The sequence below is a fragment of the Miniopterus schreibersii genome (genome assembly GCF_964146895.1).
Source record: "Miniopterus schreibersii genome assembly, chromosome: 1".
Taxonomy (NCBI): domain Eukaryota; kingdom Metazoa; phylum Chordata; class Mammalia; order Chiroptera; family Miniopteridae; genus Miniopterus; species Miniopterus schreibersii.
This window is the reverse complement of record NC_138101.1, coordinates 165,128,316-165,154,767: the sequence shown is the minus strand read 5'-3', so window position 1 is coordinate 165,154,767 and position 26,452 is coordinate 165,128,316. Positions and strand designations below refer to the sequence as shown.

General features: G+C 33.8%; 1 protein-coding gene and 1 pseudogene across 5 annotated transcripts in view; both read left to right on the top strand.

Annotated features, from left to right (window-relative positions):
• The window catches only part of MAP4K5 (mitogen-activated protein kinase kinase kinase kinase 5), a 93,195-nt gene that overhangs the window by 7,269 nt on the left and 59,474 nt on the right, over window positions 1-26,452 (top strand). For all 4 annotated transcript variants that reach the window (XM_081116251.1, XM_081116249.1, XM_081116250.1 and 1 more), the window contains exons 3-6: window positions 14,459-14,516; window positions 20,446-20,536; window positions 21,026-21,090; window positions 24,742-24,797. In XM_081116251.1, coding sequence (XP_080972377.1) covers window positions 14,459-14,516; window positions 20,446-20,536; window positions 21,026-21,090; window positions 24,742-24,797 — 270 coding nt within the window. The remainder of the gene's footprint in view (window positions 1-14,458; window positions 14,517-20,445; window positions 20,537-21,025; window positions 21,091-24,741; window positions 24,798-26,452) is intronic.
• LOC308564587 (large ribosomal subunit protein uL6 pseudogene) lies at window positions 2,979-3,554 on the top strand (annotated as a pseudogene). Its single transcript has one exon. The product of its transcript is annotated as a large ribosomal subunit protein uL6 pseudogene (transcript).

Genomic DNA, 26,452 nt, shown 5'->3' with positions numbered 1-26,452 from the left:
TGATGTAGAGCCACCATTGATTTTCAGCCTCAGTTATTCCCCTTTGAGTTTGGTTAGGATGAGTCACATTGATGAATTAGGAGCTGGAATGGAGCAGGGTGGGTGACGGAGTGAAAAGGAGTATTTAACAATTTAATATTTTAAATATTTAACCAATATTTATAGAGGGCCTCCTATGTGCTGGACACTGTTCTAGGTCCTTGGGATACATCAGTGAACAAAGGAGAAAAAGATTCTTGCCATCAAGAATCTGGGAGGAGAGAGACAAGCGATAAACATAAGTTATATGATATGTTAGAAGATGATTAAAGATATGGAAAGAAGAAAAAAATGAACCAATGTGTTACTTCTCTCACACATATGCACCCTTTTTTTTTTGGTTCCCTATGCCACCTCGTCCCTCTTTTCTAACCCTTCTTCTTACCAATGTCAGGAGGAGCCAATGTGAGCATGACTTAATATAATAGACATAACTTTCAGTAAATTAGTAACAACTTTTGCATTTTAAGCTTTTTAGCTCCTATCCTAATTGTAATACACAGTGGAGATGCTTGGGTCCCTTACCATTTTTTCTCCCCAGGAATAATTTTCTGTTATTATTTCTGCAATAGCATAGATCCATGGGTAGGACTTGCCTTCCTATTTTGTCTCTCTCTTCTTTGCTTCAGCATAGGTAGCCTTCTAAGTAATGTGTTCATTTTAGAAAAATTTGTTATGGAAATAAATGAAAATTGCCTCTATCTACTTTGCCATAATATAAGTATTGTTATGTATAGCTTTCTAAACTTTTAAAAACTCATATTAAGGACATATACATAAATCATACATTATATATAAGCATATGTACAATTATTTGTACAATTTTTATTCTGTAGTATATATATTTAATAATATACTTTTTTGTTTTAACAGTACATCACAAACCACTTTTCATGTCAGTAAATGTACACATTTAATATTTGTGTATTGTTTCCTTGTATTGTTATATAACTTTTAATCCATTATTGTTGAATAAACAGATTGTTTCTAGTATTTCCCTGTTATAAGCAATGCTGTGATTAGTGTCCTTGAACAAATTCTTTTCACACATCCTTAATTATTTCTTTAAGTAAATTCCTAGAATTAATTTTTTTAAGTTTGTTTCAGTGGTTTGACCAATTATTCCCCCCAAAGTTGCGCCCACCAACAGTGATTGAGAGTCCACATCTTCCCTACCTCTTAATCTTAAACCCATTCCTTCCTTCCCTTCACCATTAAAACCTCCAGATATTTAGTTCAATTTAAGTAATCTTCTGGAAGGATCTCATTTTTCAGTAAAAATTAATCTGTATTAGGAAAGTGTTAGAAAAATCGTTTTCAGAGGCAAGTGTCCTAACAGACTAAGGCTTTGGTGTGTGCTGAGATATAAGTCATGTGGCCAAATTTGGAGTCACTCTAATGGGCAGGCCTCAGGCTCCAAATATATCTGCCTGGTAGGGGGGGAAACCCTGCAGTATGTCCTGCTGCCTTGGAAGAAGAAGCACCTCTGCAGACCTCTTTAACTGTGTGGAAGATGGCTTGGAAATAACTTGCTCCACAGAGGACCTCTCTCACATGCATTTGTTTCCTGACCTATCCTTGACAAATGGTCATTGAACATATTTAAATAAATAGGACATACTATGTTTAGAAGCAGTTGGTTTCTTTTTACAACTTTCTTGTATTATCTAAAATCTGTACCATTGAAAATGTGTCCCATTGAAACAGGGCAGGTACATCTCTGCTGTCTCCCCACCGATATTACTCTCATACCTAAAGTATCTGATGCATAAGAGGTATTCAGTGAATAAATGTTAAAATAATTAATGACCAGGCTTTATTTTAAGTTTTTAATGTGAAGGATATGCTATAAGTAGCTCCCCCTTTGTTATTCTTTGTTTGCCTAAATCTGGTAATCTTACTGGAAGTGGTTTCCTTGAAATTTACTTAACTGCATGGTATATAGCATGTATAGTGTCTATAACCTCCCTTTTCCCCAGGAGGGTTTACACAGAAGTAAAGCAAAGCACTTTACTTTGCTCTTGTTAGAGGATAAAGTATTACATTCTGTTTTGAATATAACACTTTTAATATTTATTTTTAAATTTAAAAAATATGACTTTATAGAATATGAAAAATGAAAAGTCACCTGTAGTATCATGAATCTAATATTTTAACTACTGTCATTTTTGTTGGATGGCAAATTTTGAGAACATAGTCAAAGTAAGTAGTAACCAGAATGTTAGCAAGGGTCTGCAACCTGAATGTGGCATGTAGAAGAAATTAGCATGTTTAAATCCATAGGTGGAAGGGGCTTTTATATTTTTATTTGAGCATGGCTAAAATTAGAGCCTAGGCCCCCAGGCTGCCATAGGGACTCATTTGTCATAGTGGGAGCAATAGACTAAATCAACATTATCTCACAAACCAAAACTGGGACTAATGAGGAAAAATTATAGAAAAGTAGATTTGCTTATCATAAAAAAGTCTTTATACAACTAACGTTATCCAAATAATGTATCAGGTTGACCACATGACCTCCGTAGAATTGCTTTTTAGAAAGGAGATTGAATTAGATGATTTCCAAAAATTCTCCAAACTGGAATTCTAATAGAACAGTATCTCTTGAATAGTTTTAGTTTTAGATTTGTTTATTTTCACTATCCTTTAAATGTGAGTAATATTTTAGGATTTTGTTCATGACTCTTTTCTTGTAACTATAGACCCTTCCTAAGTAATGCTATCTACCTGTCTGGATTCAGTAATGTTAATGATGCCCAAATCTTTATCCAATCCAGGTTAGCTCTTGAGCTTCAGAAGCTGTCTACTAAGTGGCTTATATGACATCACCAGTTAGTTTTCCATAGGAATCTAAAATTTAAATGTGTCCAAATCTCAACCTGTTGTCTATGTCCCTTCACTGCCCTCCCCCATAAAATATGTTTATCTTGCTCTTTGCTGCATCTGCTTCGAGGATGAAGAACGTTCTTAGCAATCAGACTGTCGATATCCCAGAAAATGTCAACATCACTCTAAAGGGATGCACAGTTATTGTGAAGGGCCCAGGAGGCACCCTGTGGAAGGGATTTCAGTTGCATCAATGTAGAACTCAGTCTCCTTGGAAAGAAAAAGAGCCGGTTCTGGGTTGACAAACAGTGGGGAAATAGAAAGGAACTGGCCACTGTTTGCACTCTCTGCAGTCATGTATAGAACATGATCAAGGGTATTACACTGGGTTTCCATTACAAGGTGAGGTCTCTGTATGCTCACTTCCCCATCAACATCATTATTCAGGAGAATGGTTCTCTTGTTGAAATCAGAAATTTCTTGGGTAAAAAATACATCTGCAGAGTTCAGATGAGATCAGGCATTTTCTTGTTCAGTAAGTATCTCAAGCCCAGAAAGATGAGTTGATTCTTCAAACAACATTGAACTTGTGATTCAGCAAGCCACAACAGCTAAAAACAAGGATATCAGAAAAAATTTGGATGGTATCTGTTTCTGAAAAAGGAATAGTTCGGCAGGCTGATGGATAAGATCTGAGTTGTCCAGCTATAGAAACAGTGAGATGCTGAATGATTTGTCATACTTTTTTGCAATATTTTATGCAATAAAAGCCTCATATTGATTTTGGGAGGAAATGTTTTCATCTTCCTATAATTGTCATCTTAATGAGTGGAACCACACTCTTACTCATTTGTGCAATCCAAAATCAAGGGGTTATCCTTGATGTGCTGTTTCTTTGCATTTCATATTAAATACTTTACCAGTTTGTAATGGAGACAGGCTTGGACTACAGCATAGCAGAGGAGATAGAAGGAAGTAAATGGATTTGGTGTATGGTTAAGCCATCAGGATTTGCTGATCATATATCAGATGCAAAGAATATGAAGGAAAGAAATGAAAGACCTTGGGTTTTGGATTTAAGTAACTAGATGGATGCCATACATTTTATTTAGATTGGGAAGGTGTGGGGATGAATGAGTTTGTGGAGCAGGTATTCACCAAGTGTTCAGTGTTAAATATGTTAAGGTTGAGATGCCTGTCAGGTTTCCATGGTTTTAGGAATCTAGCTCACTGAAGAGAGATTTTTCCTGGAGATAGTTGTTAAAGGAGAAAGTTAGATAAAAAAAAAAAGTGAAATTCCATCATCACTCAGGATAGTTAAGAGAGGAAGAAGTGAAAAAGAGGCTGAGGCATTATTGACTGTTTGAAGACAGAGGAGCAAAAGAGTCCTTATGAAGAGCTGAAGAATAAAAAAATCAGACCAAGTGGACAATGTTACCGTTTTGTGTGTGTGTGCCTTTTTAAAAAAATGTATCTATTGATTTTAGAGAGGAAGGGAGAGGGGGAGAGAGGGAGAAACATCAATGATGAGTCATTGTTGGCTGCCTCCTGCATGCTCCATACTGGGGATCAAGCCCTCAACCTGGCCATGTGCCCTGACCGGGAATCGAACCTCAGTTGCATGAATCATAGGTTGATGCTCAACTGCTGAGTCACGCTGGCTGGGTGAGAATGTTATAGTTTGAGATTTGTGTTATGATTGGAAATTAAGACCAGTTAGCATGATTTTGTAATATTTTTCCATTAACATTTAGCTATTTGATACCAGTATGGAATTAGTGGGGTACTTGGGTTTAATCAAATTAAGATTTTGCCAGGCTAATATGACGGAGGGAAAGAGGGTAAGGAAGTCAAAGATGTTTCAAGAGAGTGATTATAAATAGCATGATGGATCTTGGAATCCTTACAAGTTAGAGGTGAGGAATTGAGAGGTAATTAATTGGTAGTCATAGAGGAATGCATTGGGTTCATGAGGTGAAAGAATTGCTGGAATGGAAGGACCAGAGTAAGTGAACTGAAAGGATAGAAGATTATGATCAAGAAGTACAGTGTTTGAAATCAAGATTCAAATAGGATGTCAAGGAATGAGAAGTCAAAGGAGATCTGGATGTTGAAGCCTCTTAGAATGGTGGTGAGAGAGGAGTGGAGAGGAAGATTGTGAGCCAAGGGCCATAAAGTCAATATGAGCAGGGAGCAGTGACCAAGAAGTTAGTAGATAATAGCTACAAGAGGATAGTGGGTAATAGTCTGTGCTGAGCTTCAAAGGAATCTTACCTCTCACCATATCTTCTTTATACTCTTATGTTACCTAATATAAACTCTTATGTTACCTAATATAAGACAATTTTACTTCTTTGAAATGCCCGTGCTTTCTCCTTTCTTTATACCTTTGCCTGGAATTTTGCCATAATCCCTTACCCCCCACTGCTCCCAGGTAGATCTCATTAAGAATCAATTTAGATTTACTTTTTGGGAGCTTTCTCCAATCATCTTTGACTGAGCTCAGAATCCTGGTAGGTTGTCTTGTATCACCTTGGGAGCATTTCTCACACTGTATTGTATTTACTGTTCACTTTGCTGTCTCTCCAACTGATAAAAGCTCCCTGAGAGCAAGAACAATTTTATTTCTTTACATGCCTAGTATCAACAATAATGCCTGGCACATAGTAAGTATTCAGTAATATTTGTTGAATGAACCAGTCAGAAACAATGTTCCATAAAGAAATCAGGTATAGAGGTTTTACAGCCTATGAAATAATTGACGGTTTACTTCTTTTATGGACAAACCAGCTACTTTATATCCCTTCAAACCTTACAGGTGCTGTGTTGCCACTTTTGTATTGAAGTTCACATTATTTAATCTGGAATGCATCATTCTGACTCTGAGGAGTAGTCACTGGCCACTTGAGTTTGCTTGTTAAATATTGAAACATCTGAATTTTCTCTTGTTATGTTAAAGAATATTTTTGGTGGAAGGGGGCATATTTAAAACTGATGCCCCCAGTTGGCTTAGAGGAAGAGTGCATGTTTATTTATTTACTTAAATTTAATTAATTTATTTTTCTTCTATTTTCTAGTCAGTTCGTTTTAAACTAAGAATATGTCTATGGCCCCTCTTTTGTATAATTTGGAATTGGCAAACCAGCGATGACCCAATATTGTAGTTTTCCCCTTTTTTTTTTTTTAAAGGATTGATTTTTTTTTTTTTTAACGTATCTTTATTGATTTCAGAGAGAGGAAAGGAGGGGGAGAGAGAGAGATAGAAACATCAATGATGAGAGAGTCATTGATCGGCTCCCTAGCCCGCAACCCAGGCATGTGCCCTGACCGGGAATCGCACCCCGATCTCCTGGATCCTAGGTCGATGCTCAACCATTGAGCCACGCCCGGCTGGGCCCCTTAATATATCTTTGAACTTTGCTATGTTAAAACAGCTCAGGACAAATATGGAAAACTCTTATGCCAGCCAGATGGTTATCTATGGGAAGATGAGGCTTACATAAGACAGGCAAAATCTACCCTAGCTAGTGTGGCTCAGCTGGTTGGGCTGTCGTCTGGTACACTGAGGTTGCGGGTCATGGGTTGTATTCCCGGTCAGGGCACATATCCAGGTTGCAGGTTCACTCACTGGTTAGGGTGCTTGTTTAAAACTGATATCCCCAGTTGTCTTCATAGAAAAGTTTTCTGACCCTAAAAACATGCTGGGAGGAAGATAAAGGCATAGGATGAGGGGCCTAATAATGTGAAGAACAGTAAAGCGGAATACAAAAGCAAACGGGAGAGAAAAACAGACAAGAGAGACAGACAGACATCAATGTGAGATACAAACATCCATTGGTTGCCTCCTTCCGTACATGCCCGGCTAGGTTGCCATAGCTTTTAGATGACTCGTTACTTGCTGGTTTCATTTTTTTTTACCCTAGTTTAAAAAAGTTGCCCTGGCCCGTGTGGCTCAGTTGGTTGGGCGTCCCATGCACCAAAAGGTTGCAGGTTCCTTTCCAATCAGGGCATGTGCCCTGGTTGCAGCTCAGTCCCAAGTAGGGGACATGCAGGAGGCAGCTTATCAGTGTTTCTCTCTCCCTGTCCCTCTCCCTTCCTCTCTCTCTGTAAAAATCAATGAAAACATTTTTTTAAAAAAATATATCTTTTATTGATTTCAGAGAGAGGAAAGGAGAGGGAGAGAGAGATAGAAACATCAATGACGAGAAAGTCATTGATCGAGCCCACAACCCGGGCATGTGCCCTGACTAGGAATCGAACCCTGATCACCTGGATCCTAGGTTGATGCTCAACCACTGAGCCACGCACGGCCGGGCCATTTCTTAAAAAATTATCAGAGGGAAGGTGGGGCGGAAAGAGATTAACCAAAGAACTTACATGCATATATGCATAACCTATGGACACAGGCAATAGTGCTGTGAAGTCTAGGGGAGGAGGTGGGGGGGTCATTGGGGGAGAAGAAAGGGACATCTATAATACTTTCAACAATAAAGATAAATTTAAAAAATTATCTTCTGACTTCATGGCTACTGAGATGTACTGTGCATTAAGTCATATATTACTCTTTGTTGAAAATTTGTAGTTAAAATGTATAGGCATAGAGTTTTCCCTTTAATTATTTGTCCCATTGAAAGTTTCACAACATGTAGGAAAGTTCATGGCTGATAAAACAGCAACTGGATAATATTGTTGAAATAGAAATGGCTTAGAAAGATCAGCATCTTTAATTTTTTTTCTTGGTGCAAGTGGAAATCTGAGGGTAACTTTTTCCTGGGAATTTAAAAGTCCAAGACAGGAGAGTTTCAATTAAAATATTTCTCCAGTAGAAAATTGACTTGAAAATATTAATTAGGAAGTTAGAACTGCATTGGCAATGAGAGTAGAAACTTAAGTAACTGGAAAGGCTGTTTTATGGATTTATGGTGACATTGATCAACATAATTAATCTTTTTCCACTCAATTTCAATTCTTGATTAGTTAAGAGTTAAATAAGAGATTTACTATAGTAAAATATTTTATTAGATTTTTGGGTGTTTAGTATGCTCTTAAGCCCAATATTAGTGTATACCAGTAATCTAAAATGAGTAGGAATCGGAAATATATTTAGATCCTTTTTGTAGAAGTGCTGTAGTACTTCTGTTAGTTTCTTCTGCAAACATAATTCAGGCTTTTCAAATTCTTATGTGTTAAAATTAAAAACAAAAGTAATTGAGAATATCACACTTGTTGCAGAGAAATATTGGGTTTCAAAAACCAGTGTTACATATGACTGCTTTGGATTTTTGTGTGAAATCGTATAGTTAAATATCTGAAAGATCTCTTTAGTACATTGAATCTGTAAAGTCTCTGTTTAGACGATCTTTTTTTCTGAAAGCCTCTTTGCCTTTCATTATAAAAGAGCCTGGTACTGCTTTCTGTTTTAAAAATCCAGCTGGAAAATTACAGAGTAAGAACATTTGCCAATTAGTTCTTCATTTGGAGAGAACAGAAATATGTCTTCAAAATGGAGACTGACATTTACATCTTTATTCTATCAATGGGAGTTAGAGCTTACAGTATTTTCTTTACTTTTTACTTAACTACATATACAGGGTGTCCAAAAAAAAAGTGTACACACTTTTACAGCGGATAGCTCAATTTTGAAAATGAAATGTATTTTAATGAACACTGCCTTTATAATTATTCAAAGTGTGTGTATACATTTTTTTGGGACACCCTGTATTTTTAAAACCTCTGCATGGTGTAGCTGAATTTTAAAATACTGTCTTTATTTTATATGCTTCTATGATTGTTACTCAAATCCTCCAAAGATATGTTTTTTTCTGAACCCCTCAGAATCTGTTCTAAAAAAAATATATCAAGGTGTCTTTGGTTCTTGCATGATTTTGGTTCTATTAAATTGAAACAATGTATTTATGTGGATTCTAATCATAAAAATTGACTCAAATGTGCCTGAAAGTATATACTTAAAATAATTTTACATGTGTTCTTTTAAAAATAATTAAGAGACTTAATTTTTAGTGCAGTATTACATTTACAGAATAATTGAACAAATAGTACATAGAGTTATATTCACCCATACCCCCCCCACCCCCCCACCCAGTTTCTCTTATTATTAACATCTTGTATGATGGGTACATTTATTACAATTATTGAACCAATATTGATATATTATTATTATAATCCATAGTTTACATTAAGATTCACTCTTTGTGTTGTATAGTTTTATGGGTTTTGACAAATATATAATTGACATGTATCCACCATTACAATTTCATACAGAATAGTTTCACCACACTGAAAATTCCCTGTGTTTCACCTATTCATCACTCTTCACCTAAACCCCTGGCAACCATTGTTCTTTTTACTCCTTTTATAGTTTTGCCTTTTCCAGACTGTCATTTAGTTGGAATCATAGTATGTGGCCTTTTCAGACTGACTTCTTTCACTTAACAGTATGCATTTAGGGTTCATCCGTATCTTTTCATGGCTTGATGACTCATTTATTTTTATCACTGAATAATATTTCATTGTATAGATGTGCAGTTTATTTACCCATTGAAGGACATCTTGATTGCTCCAGTTTGGGTGATTATGAATAAAGCCTGCTATATACATTCTTGTGTAGGCTTTTGTGTGGACATAGGTTTTTAACTTAATTGGGTAAATGCCTAAAAGTAGGGAATTGCCGCATCATACGGTAAGACTATTTAGCTTTGTAAGAAGAAGCTGTGAGACTGTCAGTATATATGTTCTTAAGAATTAATCTAATTTAGTTTGGAAGGATATACTCTAAATTATTCACAGGAGTTTTCTCAGGCAGATGAAATTAGGAGACTGACATCTTCTACTTATATTACTTGAATTATTAAAAACAATATTTTGTAATTTTTTACAAATTTTTCTCCAAATGTTTATTTAACTCTTAGTAATAAAAATTGAAATGAGTCAACATAAATGAAAACTAATACACCATTTAAAACAATATATTATCAGTCTCATAGCACTTTGAGTTGTAGAGGATTTTAATGTTCTAATTTTTTTAAGTAAAGAGAGTACTTTCGTATTTTTTTATTTTATTTTATTTTTTTTTGTTAACCCTCACCGGAGGTATTTTTTTCTATTGATTTTTTTAGAGAGAGTAGATGAGGGGGAGGGAGAGAGGAGAGAGAGAGGTCCATTTAAGAGAGACACACCGATTGGTTGCCTCCCACACACCTGGGTTGGGAATCGAACCTGCAACCCAGGCATGTGCCCTTGACTGGGAATCAAACGCCAGACCTTCGGTATTCAGGCTGACACTCGAACCATTGAGAAACACTAGCCAGGGCTCATTTATATTTTTTTATATCTTTATTATTTATTTTTCATATGTTTTTACTGATTTCAGAGAGAGGAAAGGAGAGGGAGAGAGAGAGATAGAAACATCAGTGATAAGAGAGTCATTGACCAGTTGCCGTCTGCATGCTTCCTACTGGAGATCAAGCCTACAACCTGGGCATGTGCCCTGACTGGTAATTGAACCTTAACCCCCTGGATCATAGGTCCATGCTCAACCACTGAGCCATGCCAGCTGGCCAAGGGCTCATATTTTTTAAAGTAAAGAGAGTACAATCATAATTTGCCACTCAACAAATTTATAGAGCATCTACCTCACAGACCTTCAAAAAATCATGCCCAGAGCCAAAAAGAGAACACACTTAATCTAGCCTTGGGATATTAGGCAAGACTCCCTGGAAGAGGTGATACCTAAATTTCATTCTGAAAGACAATCCAGACTAACTGAGCTAAGGGGGAGCAGGGACGAGTGCAGGGGAAGGTGAATATACCAGAATGAGGACAGTGTTTTCAGACTGGAGACCAGGTCATTTGCTTCTGATTAATCTGACTGAAACTGAAAATAATTGTTCCAGACTCTCAGAGAAGCATATTAGGTTTTTTCATTTTGTTGGCACTTGCTTGATAATTTGTAATTGAAAAGTATAGACTCGTATTTTCTTTTGGTTTCCATTGACTGGCAGTGTGTATTGCCCTAATGCCTGTTTTGCTTGGAAAACAGAAGTAATAAATAAGCTGAAGATATTTTGTTGTTGGAAATGTGTCAGCAGCTATCAGCGTCATATGAGTTAAACATTGCATTTCTTACCTGAATTTTAGAACCTTGAATGGTTCAACTGTCACTATTTGTGAATGTACATATGTGTTACTTTCTTACACTATCTATGTCTCATACTTAAACTTTCTTCCCAATATGTAATCTTCTACTCTATGTCAATAGATGTTTTTCTGTTTTTTAGGATTCCAATGAAATTTTTAAAATTACCACTTTTAGGGGGATGGGGAAAGAGGGAAAACCAGAAGATGTACTGACATTTAGGGATAGAAGTGGATATGTTCAACCCTGAAATTATTTCTTTAATACTTTAAATATGTAAGAGTTCACATTCTGTTACATTGAAAATCATCATAGAAAATAACTTAGTTTAATGTAAAAGATGACTAGTGTATTACTTGTGAATTATTCAACAAAAGTCACCCCTGAGATCTGTTAAATATTCAGTTAACACTTTTCTTTAGTACCTGTTGCATTTACTTAAAAAAAAAACTGTACTAAAACTAGCAATGAAGGAGTAGAGGAGATGGATTCAAGAGATGTTTAGGAGATGTAATAACAGAGTTTGCAGACTGATTGCATATGATAAGTTGAATAAGTCTTTGACTAGCTCATGTCCACATGAACCTATTGCATTTAAAAAAGGAAAAGAGAGTTCTAATATACTGGAAGGAGCAGTGGAACCTTGACATCAGAATACAGTTCTTGAATTCTAACTGTGACTCTTACCCCTGTGAACAGGATGGCCTTGGGCAAGTCACTTAACTTTTCTAAGCAAAGTCTTTATGCTTTTAAAGAAATATAATTAAGTAATGAATATAAAAGTTCCTCCAAACTACAAGCTTTACAGATATAATTGCCATCATTATTATAGAATTCACATCTTACTACCCGCTGAACAAAATTCCCAGGAGGTCAGTTATTATTACTTACTTTGTAACTTCTTGTTTTCTGTATTGAATCTCACTGGCATGTGAAGTGTTGAGCAGTGGACAGCCTAAATCTGCATGCATATAACTTTCTATAACCCAAGAGAGATCGAAATGCTGAAAGATTTTAGGAACCTGGGACAAGACCCAAAGCTAAGTGACAGTTCTTTTGTCCAAGGGAAAAAAAGAGGAGAAGGGTAGGAATGGTGTAAAATTTTGGCTGACCAGTCCAGTTTCTCTATATGCATTAGTGATTGGGGAAGGGGATAGGTGGGAGTAATTAAAATGTCCATTCTCTCTTCCTGAGACCCCTCCTTACCCTATTTACCACAGCAGATGCGGAAAATGTGAACTTCGCATCATAAAATATTTGAGACTTCTACTGTAAAACAACTTTTTTCTTTTTCTTCCTGTTTGTGACTATACCTCTGTAGTTCCCTCCCCCATTCTATTCTTTTATTCACCCTCTGTATATCATTTCTAAAAGTATCCCTTGTAAGCTGTCTTCCCCACATTCTTTGTCATCCTTCTTTCTATTCCTTTTTTCTTGAAATATCCTCTGATAAAATGACGTTTAATCCAGTAAATTAATAATCATACTTTCCTGTTTTATCATACACTCCTTATTTTTTATGCCAAATATGAAAGTTCACATTCAAATCTAATATAATAAGTGAACGATGTCATAAATTATTAAATTGCGTTTCCACATATGTGGTACCCCGGGTGCAATGAAAATGAGCACCCATATTAGCGATGATGTATAATGGTGCAACCCTTTTAAGCTATTTAGGCAGTATGTGTTAATGGCCTTTTAAATGTTCATATTCATACCCTTTGACCTAGTAATTTCATACTTTAGAATCTATTTGAAAGAAATAATCTTAAAAATGAAAAGGTATTTGTAACATCCTTAATGTTTAGCAGTAAAGAAGACTGATTATATAGTCATTTAAAATTATGTATAGCATGGAGGAATTACATAACTTTAAAAACAGAATAAAAATTTGTGCCTACAATAGAACTTGACAGATACAGATTTAGCATCTAAGGTTGGTGAAAATATAAATTCACATAATTTATTTTAGAGTAGTATGCCAACATATCAGTTTTAAATCCACATACCTTTTGACCTAACCATTATTCTTGTATTGATAAATTAATATGTGCTAAAATATTTGCAGTGATGATCATTGCAACACTAATTACAGTAAGTCTCTAATATTTTAAGTGGTAGTTTTTCTTCTAGGAATTTATCTGAAGGAAATAATCAAAACTGTGGATAGATATAAATCTAAGATATATTTATCCCTCTATTAATAATTATAACGTAATATTAAAATCCTGAATGTCCAAGAGTAACAGATTAATTAAATAAATTATATATTCCATCATTGGAAAATTAGGCAGCATTGCAAAGCATGTTGTAGAAGATTGTGATGGCATCATCTTCTACAACACATACACACTCTCATGCACACACGCATGCATACACAGGCCAGAAAAAAACACACACATTAAATGTTAAGTTTTTAATTTTTTTCCTCCAGGTTGAAAGATACAGGTTATTTGTTTTTTTAATTATTTTTTAATCCTTGCCTGAAGGGAAATTTACTATTTATTTATTTATTTATTTATTTATTTATATTTTTCTTTAATGACCTATGACTGGACTTATCAAATATATAACAACCTTGAATATTTTCCCTTGCTTTCCTTTTTTTTTAAGTTAAAACTTTATTGAAATAACATCTGTTACCGTTGTTGGGGTTCTTGGGCTCCCCAAGATAGAAATCAAGAGGAAGCCTCAGAAATTTCCAGACAGATTTTATTAAGCTTATGCTGGAGCACAAGAGAGGCAGCACTGAGGAAAGAAAGGTCCTCTGAACTGGCTCAGGGGCCTCCTCTGCTTCGTTGTTTTTATAAGCTGGGGGCAAAGCAGACTTGTGTGAAAAGGCAGGCTTTTAAATAAAATTTAAAAAGTGAGCTTGGGAATTTTCTATGTCAGGGTATTGAGAAGCAAGAGATTAGACAGGGGAGATGAGGAGTGGTTGCATTCTTGTGGTGGGCCTGTTTTTTCTGACCATCATGCAACCTTCAGATCCCAGTGAGGGGCCACGGGGTAATGCTGTATGATGGTTTTTTTGTCTGGTGTCCTTGGGATCCTCGGCTTAGATCCCTCTGCTGTCTCACATTGGTTAATAACAATACATAAATTTCAGGTGTACAACATTATAATTCAACATCTGTATACTGTATTGCATGCTCACCACCCAAAGTCATGAGTATTTTTTTAACTAAAAAATATTAACAAGTATAAAGAACAGACTTGGAGGAAGTACATCAACATTTTAAACAGTAGCTGTTTTTAAGTGGTGGAACTAAAGGTAATATTTTGTATGTTTTCCTGTAATGAAAAAATGAGTATACTCATTTCATTGAACTTTTGTTTTGTAGCTTTATTAAAAGCATGATTGATAACAAACTAACATAATACCAAGTAACTTTTATATAGTTAATAAACTTTTAAAACATTTTATTTTCATTTTAGGCCAGAAATATACATACAGGAGAGTTGGCTGCAGTAAAAATTATCAAATTGGAACCTGGTATGTATTAAAACTCTCTACAGTTTTTGAACACTTTTCTTGTGCAGTTCATAAATATATGGAACTTAAAAGCATTTTCCATATTTCCTTTCTTCCAAAAGAAATGTTTATGTGTTGTCAGGGCAATAGGATGTCTCAAATATGGTTAGATTAAATTGCAATTGGGTGTTATTAGTTAAAGATAATGTTGATGTAATAGTTTTGTTGCTAAATAAAATTTCAAATGTGCACATTCAAAAATTGGAAGACACATTGACAATGTTAAAGTAATTTTAAGTTATAGTGAAATAGCTGAACTGCAAGTATTAACTTCTATGAGAATTTGATTAGGAAAGTATTCACTGATTTTTGGGGGATGGATATTGAGTGATATTCGGCAAAATGATACTTGAAAATTTTTTTTTAAATATGTTTTTATTGATTTTTAGAGAGAGGAAGGGAGAGGGATAGAGAGATAGAAACATCGGCTGCCTCCTGCATACCCCCTACTAGGGGATCAAGCCCGCAACCTGGGCATGTGTCCTGACCGGGAATCAAATTGGTGACCTCTTGGTTCATGGGTCAACACTCAACCACACCAGCCAGGCCATAATGATATTTTATATGCCAGCTGAGGTCTGGCTGATTGATTTAGTTTTAATAATTCTGGTCTTAGCCTAATGCTTTTTTCTGTCAGAAGGCTGTTTGTTTTAAAACATACTGAGTAATTTGCTTTGAAACAAAAGTGCTATATAAAACTTGAAGATTCCACACATAAGTGAGATCTGTTATACTTAAAATGCCCTCAATACCCATCCATATTGTCGCAATTAAAAGTTTCTAATGAGAGCAATAATAGCTTTTATTTTCTCCAAGTTTTTTTTTTTATTGTGTTAAAATATACATTACATAAAATTCACCATCTAAGCCATTTTTAAGTATAGTTTAGTGGTATAAATTACATTGATAATGTGCTATCATCACCATCATCCAACTCCAGAATTCTTTTCATCTTGTAAAACTGAAACTCTATACCCAGTAAACAGTAACTTCCCATTCCCCTCTTACCCCCAACCACCATTCTGTCTTCTGTCTCTGCTTCTGACTACTTTAGGTTCTTCAAATACAGTGTTTTCATCATCTGTGCTTTAGAATTGAGGAATTGATATTCTGTTTGGGTTGTTTCATTACATTTTCTGGGGGGTTTTCTTCTGTTTCTTACCATTAAAAAATATGTTTTCTATATGATCATACATTTTTATAGCATGGTATTTTAGCATTTTTCAGTAAAGGCGGAGTAAATGGTGTTTTTCACACTTTCAGAGCAGATTTAAGGGAATATTTAGGTGAAAAATCTGATGGTATGCTAACGAATTTTCCCAGCATTCAGTTACTTCAAATAATTCTGGAGACAGCTGTATTTCAGAAATGAATTCTTAACTATACACAGCTTTTTTAAAAATTGCACTAAAGCCAGTATATTACAAAAGTGCTTCCTTGTATTGATTTAACAGATGAGCTGGTTTAGAATTGTTTTTAGACATGAAAAGATAATTATTTGCCAGTAGACTTACAAAAAGCCTTATGTCTGATAAAACATAAGACTTTTTTTTAAGTAAATGAAAGTGCAGCTGTAAACTTAATAATACTCCAGTTAAAAATAATTGAAGTTTATAGTAATTTTAGGGTCTTGAATTTTATTAATGATTTACTGACTTACCCCTGGCAATTTCAATTTATAATATTATATTTAAAATTGTACTTAAAAATTGCTTTTGAGGCTTTTCCTAATACTCATAAAAATTCTAAAGTGAACATTAGAGTCAACAATAAAAATAGATTAGCACAGAGAATTGGTTTTTTAATTAGTCACAAAATCATTTTAAAAGATAATGAGTCAGCATTCCTTCCTATGTCCCTTTGTTTTTATTATTTTTATACACAGATAATTATTTCTAAGAATGATTTAACCACTTCTTTATCTCATTTTGATAGTAGGTGCTTGTTAAATATAGGCACCATCTTACAAATAAAGTTTGACATACCAGTGATTAGTATTGAAAATAAATAATATATATTAGTGGTACCATTTTGGTTTTCAGTTGCATATTCCATCTCCTTGGTCAGGCATCAGAACTACTCTAGAAAAGCAGGCAGGTAGTATGATGATGTTTGTCACCATGTTTTCCTTCCATGTCTGAATTTCAGCTTGCCCTCTAACTCAATTTACAGATGTTCATTTGCTCAAACAAGTCTGTAGCTAGTGGCAGCCAAAAGCCAGAACAGGAGCAAGATTCTTGGAAAAGTTAATCATCAGAACCCTACTTTCCCTTCCCCTCTCTTCTCTCTTCCAATTATCCTTTTATGGTACAACTATATGATATTTTAAAATTATGCAGATTATAGTTTGTTAAAAATTGTGAGTCTTGCTTACAAGGATGGAATTTTATTAAATTACCACCCAGAGTGCAATATACTTAAATGCTAAACTGAAATATTCACAAAATAGTTCATTATGTTTAAATAAAGTAACAAGTCAAATGTATTTCATTAGTGTAGATAGTTTTCAAAATAAGAATCTTTGAATAGATGTTTATAACTTTTCTCAGTTTTGTCTTGTTTCCTGGAAGTATAAGCACAGAAAGAAGAAAAATTTTTTAAAAAGTCAAGAAGTCTATAAAGATTTAAACAGCTGTTAGTTTGCCTTGTTAATGTTCTTCAAAGAAATTCCAAAGTAGGGGCTTTGGCCAAATAGGACAAATGTCAACTATTCTGGTTAAGTGCTGTGTTCTTGCTGTTCAGTATTGGCTTCTATTTTGAAATCTAATAAATTTGATTTTTAAAAATAATCTGTAAAGTAAAATATTGGTACCTTATCTTTACTATTTGGAAAGTTCAAGCCTGAATTGGTAGAAAATGTTAATTTGAGGTCACAAATGCCCACCAAATATATCCTTATATTGGTTTTAAATAATAGATACAGAAAACTAATATGGTTAAATAGATATTGTCTGCTATTTAACAGGTAAAAATCACTTTTAATTCTAGGGTACTCTTTTTCCGGTAGATACCAATTTACTTTTGACCACAAGATAAAATTGAAATGTAAACATTTTTTGTTACTATGTAATAAAAAAGGTGAACTACAGTGCCATGTTTTAAATTAGTGAATTTAAAACAGATAGGGTTTTTCTCTTTAGGTGAATTTTCAGAATCTAAGGCATCCCAAAGAAAATGTTTTGTTAGAATTGACTGTCCTATTTATTTGCATTCTACATTCATTTTGCTGAGTTGAAAAAATTGGATTTTTTTGTGTTTTTATTTTTCAGTATTGCTTTGGCTCTTTGAGGTGTATCCTTCCATTTATTTGTGTCATCAGTTTTTTTTCTTCAGTGTCTTAGAGTTTTCTGAGTACAGGTCATTTACCTCCTTGGTAAAATTTATTCCTAGATAATTTATTAATTTTGATGCAATTGTTAATGGAATTGTTTCCTTAATTTCTTTATCTGACTATTTATTATTGATATATAAAAATGCAATCAATTTCTGTATTAATTTTGCATCCTGCAACTTTACCAAATTCATTTATTAGTTCTAATAGTTTTTGGTGGACTCCTTAGGGTTCTTTATAATAGTACTATATTATTTGCAAACAACAACAATAAATATTGTTTGTCTTGAATTGGAATCACATTATGTGTATTGCTTTAAAAACCTTAGTTTTCTTAGTTGTAAATGTCTCTTCGGGTGGCACACCCAGCCATGTAGCAGAAGCTAATGTAGTCTTCTCACCTTTAACTCAAGCTTGAAAGAATTCCCACACATAAAGTTCCAAGAAATTAGAGCTCAGAGTCAAAAATCACAGAAGACACAAGGAATTAAGGTGCCTTGAGCAAGAGTCAGCAGAAACAACAATAGAATAGACCCATAAAGACATCAGATTTTGGAATTATATACTCTACATATGATATGATTAGATAAATAAAAGAATGATTTGAAACTGTGAGTAAAAACTCTATTTGGTGCATACTGAAAAAACTTTTAATTATAAAATGTTGCATTATGCACTTATGTTTAAAGTATATGTAATCATTTATGTAATACACATTTTTCCCAGTGTTACAAATAAAAACTAGGTTTTCTTTAGAGATTTTTTACTCAGATTTTTATTGTTTGCAGATTGTACCCATATTTGGTTTATCTAATTCCTTAAAATTGTTAACACTAAATCCTTTCACTGAATTATTAATTGACATTTACATGAACTATTGAAAAGAGTACCTAAATGATTATAAATAAATTTGTTGTATATTAGCTACACTAAAGATATGTATAAACCACATCAGCAATGATTGGTTCTTTAATAGGTCTTTTATGGCATGGCAACAATATTTAAACCTTTCTTTTGACTTTGAATTGAAAGGGGAAAATACTTTGATTTGTATTAGACTTTTATTTGAAGGCCTAGTTTATGAGTATTTACTTCTCAGCCTTGTATGTTTTTCTAAAATGACTTAAAGTTAGAGCCAGAGCCTATCTGGACACTTTTTTTTAATCGTCATTCACGGATATGTTTATTGATTTTAAACAATAAACACCGACGACGTGAGAGACATCAGTGGGTTACCTCCCATATGCGCCCTGCCTGGGAATTGAATCCACAACCTAGGCATGCGCCCTAACCAGAAATCAAACCCACAACTTTTTGGTGTATGGGAGGACGCTCCAACCAATGGAGCCACCCAACCAGGGCTGGACACCACTGGTTTTAAACCTAAAGTTACTTTACAAAAGACCAATTCAAAACAGTATCTAATGAAAAATATCTTACAATGATGATCTAAATAAGGAACACGTTTGTTTGAATCTTTCTCATCTCCAACATACAGTAATTGCTCTTGCACTTATTCTGTGTCAGACATTGTACTCAGTGCACCACATGCATTAGCTCTTTTTCACAACATTCTCAACTGAGTATTGCATAAACAGAAACACGGGGGCATAAGAATCTGTTACAGAAATGGCCAGCTACTCGGTATTACTGACATTAAGGAATGTTTAGGAAAGTGGTAGATAAGGAAGCTAAGTACTGTATGTGGAATAAATCCACATGCTACTTAGCAGATTCAGCTGTGGCTCAGAGGGTTAAAGTTGTCCAAGGTGACATTGAGAGTGAGTGGCTGAATCAGGATTTGAATTCAGGTGTCCAAGTGTATCTAATCTAGAGCTGGAGCTCTTAATTTCTACATTATATTGCTTTCACATAATACACATGCAATGATTTTATCAACACATACTCCTTTTACTGAAATAAATACTACTTCTGTGCAAAATGAAGTTCAGTGATGATGATATTTTAGGCAGTATTCCCATGATAACCATAAAATTCTCATAAATAATCAGTATTTCATTTTAATATAACTTTTTCTTGTTAAACAATTCAAACAGGTTTATGATAGACATATTGGAAAATGCAAATCAAAAAAGAAAGCAAAGTTACTTTTAATTTTACCACCCAGACAGAAACTTGGTGTATGTTTTTAAGATATTTTTTCTGTGTACATATGTACTTACATAATTATATAAAATATCCCTTCACTTAATATATCCTGAACATATTTTCATATCAAAACCTGTTTGTATCTATGTTGTAATATCTATAACTATACCATAGTTATTCAACCATTCTTTCATTATTAAGTCACACTGTAGAGAACATTCATCTCTGCATATCTCAAGAAAAAAGTTGTTGAAGTAAAATGATTTCAAAGATTTTGTGTATTTTTAAGGTTTCTGGCTTTATAGAAAGAATGTACCAGTTTACATTCCTATTGAAGTATTAAGAATGTATAATTCCTCATCTCTAATACTTATTGTAAAGTTTTCCTTCCTCCCATTTATAGAGACTCAAAATCTAACATGATGACCAAGTTATTATTTTGTTTTTCAGGAGATGATTTTTCTTTGATTCAACAAGAAATATTTATGGTTAAAGAATGTAAACATTGCAACATTGTTGCCTATTTTGGGAGCTATCTCAGGTAAAAAAAGCTTCTGTTCTCTCTTTGTATTTATATGTCTTTGCTATCACTCTCCCTCCCTTTTATGTCAGTGCTGTTATATATGAAAATTTTAAAAATTGTCTCAAGTTCTAAAATTTCTTGTTTCCTGTTATATTAATAGTGATATCTCCACTTATGCAATTATACCTTATCTGGCAACCTTAGTGAAATACTGTGAATGATTACAAGTAAGTGTTTTAGCTTAAAGAAGTGGTGTATTCTAGACTATATAAGATGGGAACAAAGCTGAAGTAATATGTTTTTCTGTAGCTTGAAGAGAGACTGCCATACCCAATACATTCAATAAAAAGGAAAAATAAATGAAAAAGAGAGACTGCCAGGGCAGTTCTCTGTAGCACTCTGAAATTCATCCTAAATCTTGGTGTGATAAAGAGGGAGAGCCTTCATAATGTGTCAGTGATTGAGAGAATTACTAGCTAATGTACTTTTCTTTCTCTTTCATATTAGTCGGGAAAAACTGTGGATTTGTATGGAATACTGTGGCGGCGGATCACTTCAAGATATTTACCACGGTACTATTAATTTGTCTTTATAGTTTAAGACTGACTCTGACTTTAGTGGCTGTTGTTTGACTTGTCTAGTTAAGTAGGGATATTAAGAGGTAGATTTACTGTTCTACATTCTTCTGTTCTGTTCCTGGAGTATGTCATAAGAGAAATCTAAATTTAATTTTTTGATGGTTATTCAGTTAAATTTGCTGGAGCCTGAACTGCAAAATTCAAAAGTACTTGAACAATCCATATTTTACTTTTTAGATGTAGTCCTTTAGGAAAGTATTTTATCTACCAATGAAACTGCCTAAACTTCCTTGTAAATAAGAATTGAAATGCAAAGGGTAAACTCCCTCATAAAATTATATGTCTGTCTTAATAATTAACTTTCTATCTAGGAAAGAATTTAGTTGCTATAATATTTTTGTATTAAAAATGTATAATTTTTAAAAATATAGAGTATTTTATTTAGCATTCTGTTAATTTAGGCCGTTTTTTTAGTTGAATTTGATTTAGCCTCATAATAATATTTAGAAATAGTTTTCGTTTTGGTTCTACAGTTTAGCTTCCAGTTTGTTTTGTTGTTGACAATTTCCTGAGTTTCTAGAGTTTATGAGACTGAGCATAGATCCTTATAGAATAACTTTTCTTTATTTAACTGGATATGGAATAGTAAAATCCTATTGCAACCATGCATTGTATAACTTTTATGAATTTTTAAACATTTAAGTACTTTTAAACGTTTCTTTGCTGAAATCTTTATATTGAAAGCCTTATCAAATTTCATGCAATTTACAAATGCAGTTTACAAATGCAACCATAGTAGATGTAAAAACAAGTGCCACCGCAGTTTAAATAATACCTGTAGCTTGTGGAGGTCGAATTTTTAATTGTCAATCAATAGAGCGGTGGTTAAGTATACACTGCATCTATAATATGGAATACTGTGAAGCACTTAAAAAGATGAAATAGTTCCATTTATATTAACCTGGATATATCTTCCCAAGGACTTTTTTTAAAATGGAAAAAATGACTCATGAAAAAATTTGTATAGCATAATAAATCATACTTAGTTAGCCTTTTTAAAAGGATATGTATGAATGTAAATGCATACCAAAATAAAAGGATACATATCACATTGATAAGTCATTACCTCTAGGGAGGAGAAGTGGGACTCATAAATAAAAGTTTGAATTATAATATAAATGTATTGATATATTAATTATACATTAATAAATAGAATAATTATCTAATTTTGTCACAACAAATAACCCATGACAAAAAAAGGTTGTGATGTTTAAACTCTGGTAACTGCTTCTTTTTTTCTTTTTAAGAGAGGGAGGAAGGGAAAAAGAAATAAATGCATCGATCGGTTGTCTTCCATAGGTGCCCCAACTAGGATTGCCTCTTTTTACTTAAAGTAATATTTAATACCACATAATTCCAAATATACAAAATAATAAAGTGTTTAAAGCAAGAACTAACCACATGTTTTAAAAGAGAAAAGTAAGTTTTATGTTCTTATTTAGTAGCCTTTAATTTTCTTATGACTGTTCTCTTTTATTTTACCCTATTGTTGATTTTAAAGAATTATTGGTAGAAAATAGCTCTATGCCACTTGATTAAAAAGTCTTTTCTGTGACCCCAGCTGGTTAGCTCAGTTGGTTAGAGTGTCATCCCAATAACACCAAGGTTGTGGGTTTGATCCCCAGTTAGGACACATACAGGAACCAGCCAGTGATGCATAAATAAGTGGAACAACAAATTGATGTCTCTCTCTCTCTCCTTTCCTCCTCTTTTCTCCCTCCCTCCCCCTCGCCCCTTCCTCTCTCTAAAAATCAATAAAAACAAAAACTAAAAAAGTTTTTTTATATGATTTTTATGAAGATCTTCCCCTCTCTCTCCCCCTCCCTCCTCCTTTCTCCCCCTCACCCCTTTCTCTCTCTCTAAAAATCAATAAAAACAAAAACTAAAAAAGTTTTTTATATGACTTTATGAAGAATTATCTTTTACAGAGTTTTTATATAGTAATTATAATTTTTATTCATTCACATTATTACAGACTTGAGAACTCAAGAATATGGATAAATAAAACTATATAGTTGTCATTTTTCACTATTTCTTGTGTTAAACTTAAAGAATTGTTTTGGACATTAATTTTATCTTCATGAAATTTCTACTTGCCATTATTAAAACCTGATACTTGTTGAATTCAATTGAACCTAAGAAGTATTCATTTCTGTAAATAGTGTATTAGATAGCATAGTAATCAAGAACATCTACACTTACGATAAACTGTTAATAAAGTAGTTTTCCTTCTTTTACTAGTATTTCATCATGTTACTAAGAATCAAAAGTTTATGTTTCTGAATAGGTATAGAGAGCCAGTGATTAAAATGTGCAGTAAAATATTTCTCTTACGTAAAGATTACAAGTAAGTACCTCAGTTGGTTTCACCGCCCTAGATTTCAAATATTCTCTTCATGGTACTGGATACATTTCCAAAACCTCTGGTTGGGTACTTGCAGAAGGATTTTGTATTTTATAATAGGGAGAGATCTGGTTGCCAGAAGTGATGTGCTTGCTTTTTAAATTTTTAGATAAGGTACTGGATCAAGCTTCTCTGTTTTGATAGCTTTAGTAAAGAATTATACTAAAGAAATAATATCTTGCCCTGGCCGGGTGGCTCAGTTGGTTTGGCATTGTCCTATGCACTGAAAGGTTGCCAGTTCGGTTCCAGGTCAGGGCACATGCCAAATTTCAGGCTCCATTCCTGGTATGGAGCATGCAGGAGGCCACTGATCGATGTTCCACTCTCACATGGATGTTCTCTCTCTCCCCCTTCCTCTCACTCTAAAAAAATTAATAAAAATTTTTTTTAAAAAGGAAATGGGTACTATCATTAAAAAGAAGAAGAAGAAGAAATAATATCTTGACCTTTTAAAAAGTATCTGATGTCTTTCATTCAGTACATTTCAACAGTCTCTTTATGGCTCTCTACTTCACTGTATAGCTCTATTTAATTATATGTTTTTCTCATTTCTTCACTTTATTTTTGAAAAATTGTTCAGGATTTAGATCATGTCCATTGCTTTCTATAGAACAGCCTGTGATGCCTAGTAATGTGATTTGCACATAAGGGGTACTTAATATTTTCACTGACCAAAGTTGTTATGGAGTAGATCTTTCATTTTAAAAGTACAGTTCTAATTCTCATCTTTCCTTTTTGTTGTTTTCTGATTATAAGAATAATTTATGTTCATGATGAGACATCACCCAACGATATATACAGAAGTTTTGTAATAACTTTTAATGGTCATTTTAAAGGAACTTTTTTTGTTTTGTTTTGTTAATCCTCACCTGAGGATATTTTTTCCATTGAGTTTTAGAGAGTAGAAGGAAAGGGGGTTGCTGAGAGAGAAAAACACTGATGTGAGAGAGAGACACCGATTGGTTGCTTCCCGCACATGCCCTAACTGGGATCAACCTGCAGCTCAGGTACATGCCCTTGACTGGGAATCGAACAGTCGACCCTTCAGTGTGCAGGCCATTGCTCCAACCACTGAGTCGCACCAGCCAAGGCAATAGTTTGTCATTTTAAAAGTAGACTGTTTTTAATCTGTTTTATTCAAATGTATTACAGTGTGGGTTTGTGTTTTTTTTTCTTTCTAGTTACTGGACCATTATCAGAGTTGCAAATAGCCTATGTATGCAGAGAAACTTTACAGGTACTACATTTACTTATGTAGCTAAAAAGGCAGTTCTTATTTCATAATTGAAAACTATAAAATGGCGATCTACGCAAAAAAATGAAAACCAAATTTTTCTGCTAACTTCTAATGTAATTTTGTAAACCTAGTTATTTCTTTTGTGAATGACTGACAAGAATTCATTTAAGCTGATGCTGGTATACACAGTAGTCTTCTGCCATTTCTCCCCAAAAGAAAGTAAATTAGCATAACAATTACCCAGAATGATATCTGGAAATCCTAGTTCTGTATGATATTAATAAAAGCCATTGATAGCAGAATCTTTTTTATAAGCTCGGTAAACATTGTATTAAGTGGAAGGTTTTTTTATTTATTTCAGATCTGTGAGTGCTTTTAGTTTGTTAAAATAGATTGTGAATCTTCCATAGGAGTATAGAGTATGCAGCATTTCTGCCAATTTATCTTTTCAGTGTCCTGAAGGACTGTTCATTGAGAAAATTAGCAATTAACAATTTTGTTCATATACTTTAAGGCATTTAAAGTAGGAAGAGGGTTTAAGCTGTAGTGTTTGTGTTTTTTATTTTGTTAATTTACAACTGATAATTGTTAATTGATGCTTCTATCCCTACATTTCCTAGATTGTGTAGTTTGTTCAGAAGTGAAATTGATGTTCTATGTGTTCTTCCATGTAGGGGAGATTGACCTGATTTCAGAGAAAGCTCTAGTCATTTTGAAAAGATTTGGTTTCCACATGCTTTAAAAGACATACCATGTCAGATTTTATTGTTAGATATATGAATGTAAATTCCTTTTATATATATGTAGAATTTCTTAATATTCACATAACATAGAAATCTCTTTGTATCCACATAAAATACAAAGCTAATTATACACTCACAGAGAATTATTGACAGGTTAACTTTTTTATGTTTTAATTTCCAAAGTTCATTGCTTGTATGAGTAATGGACAGAGTACAGAATGGAAACAATAACTAGCATTTGTATTCTGGTCCTGGTATATGACCATAATCTCTTCTACAGTTCTAGTTCCTCAAGGACAAAATGAGTACTTGGAAGGGATCACCTCCAAGATTAGTTCCAATTTTAAAATTCTGTTATGCTCACGAACTTCCACATCTGGTGTCTGCCAACAGATGAATGGTTAAAGAAGGTGTGATACACATACACACACGCTGGTGCACACACGCGTGCACGCACACATAATCACAGTGGAATATTATTCAACCATAAAAATGAATGTGGAGGACATTTTGCTAAATGAAATTAGCCGGGTACAGAAAGACAAATAATACATGATCTTATCTGCAGAATCTAGTTGAATTCACAGCTGCAGAGAGTAGAATGGTGGTTACCAGGGACTTGGTGAAGGCAGGGAAGAGAAATGGGGAGATGTTAGTCAAAGAATGTCAAGTTGCAGTCATGTAGATTGACTGATTACTGATGTACAGCATGATGACTAAAGTTAATAATGCTGTACTGAATACCAAAAGTATGCTAAGAGAATAAATTTCAGGTGCTCTCATCACAAAACATAGCAACTGTATGAGATGATATGTTAACTACTTTGACTCAGGTAATCATTTCATTGTATATGCATATCAAATCATCATGTTGTACACCTTAAATATATACAATTTAATTAAATAAAAAAA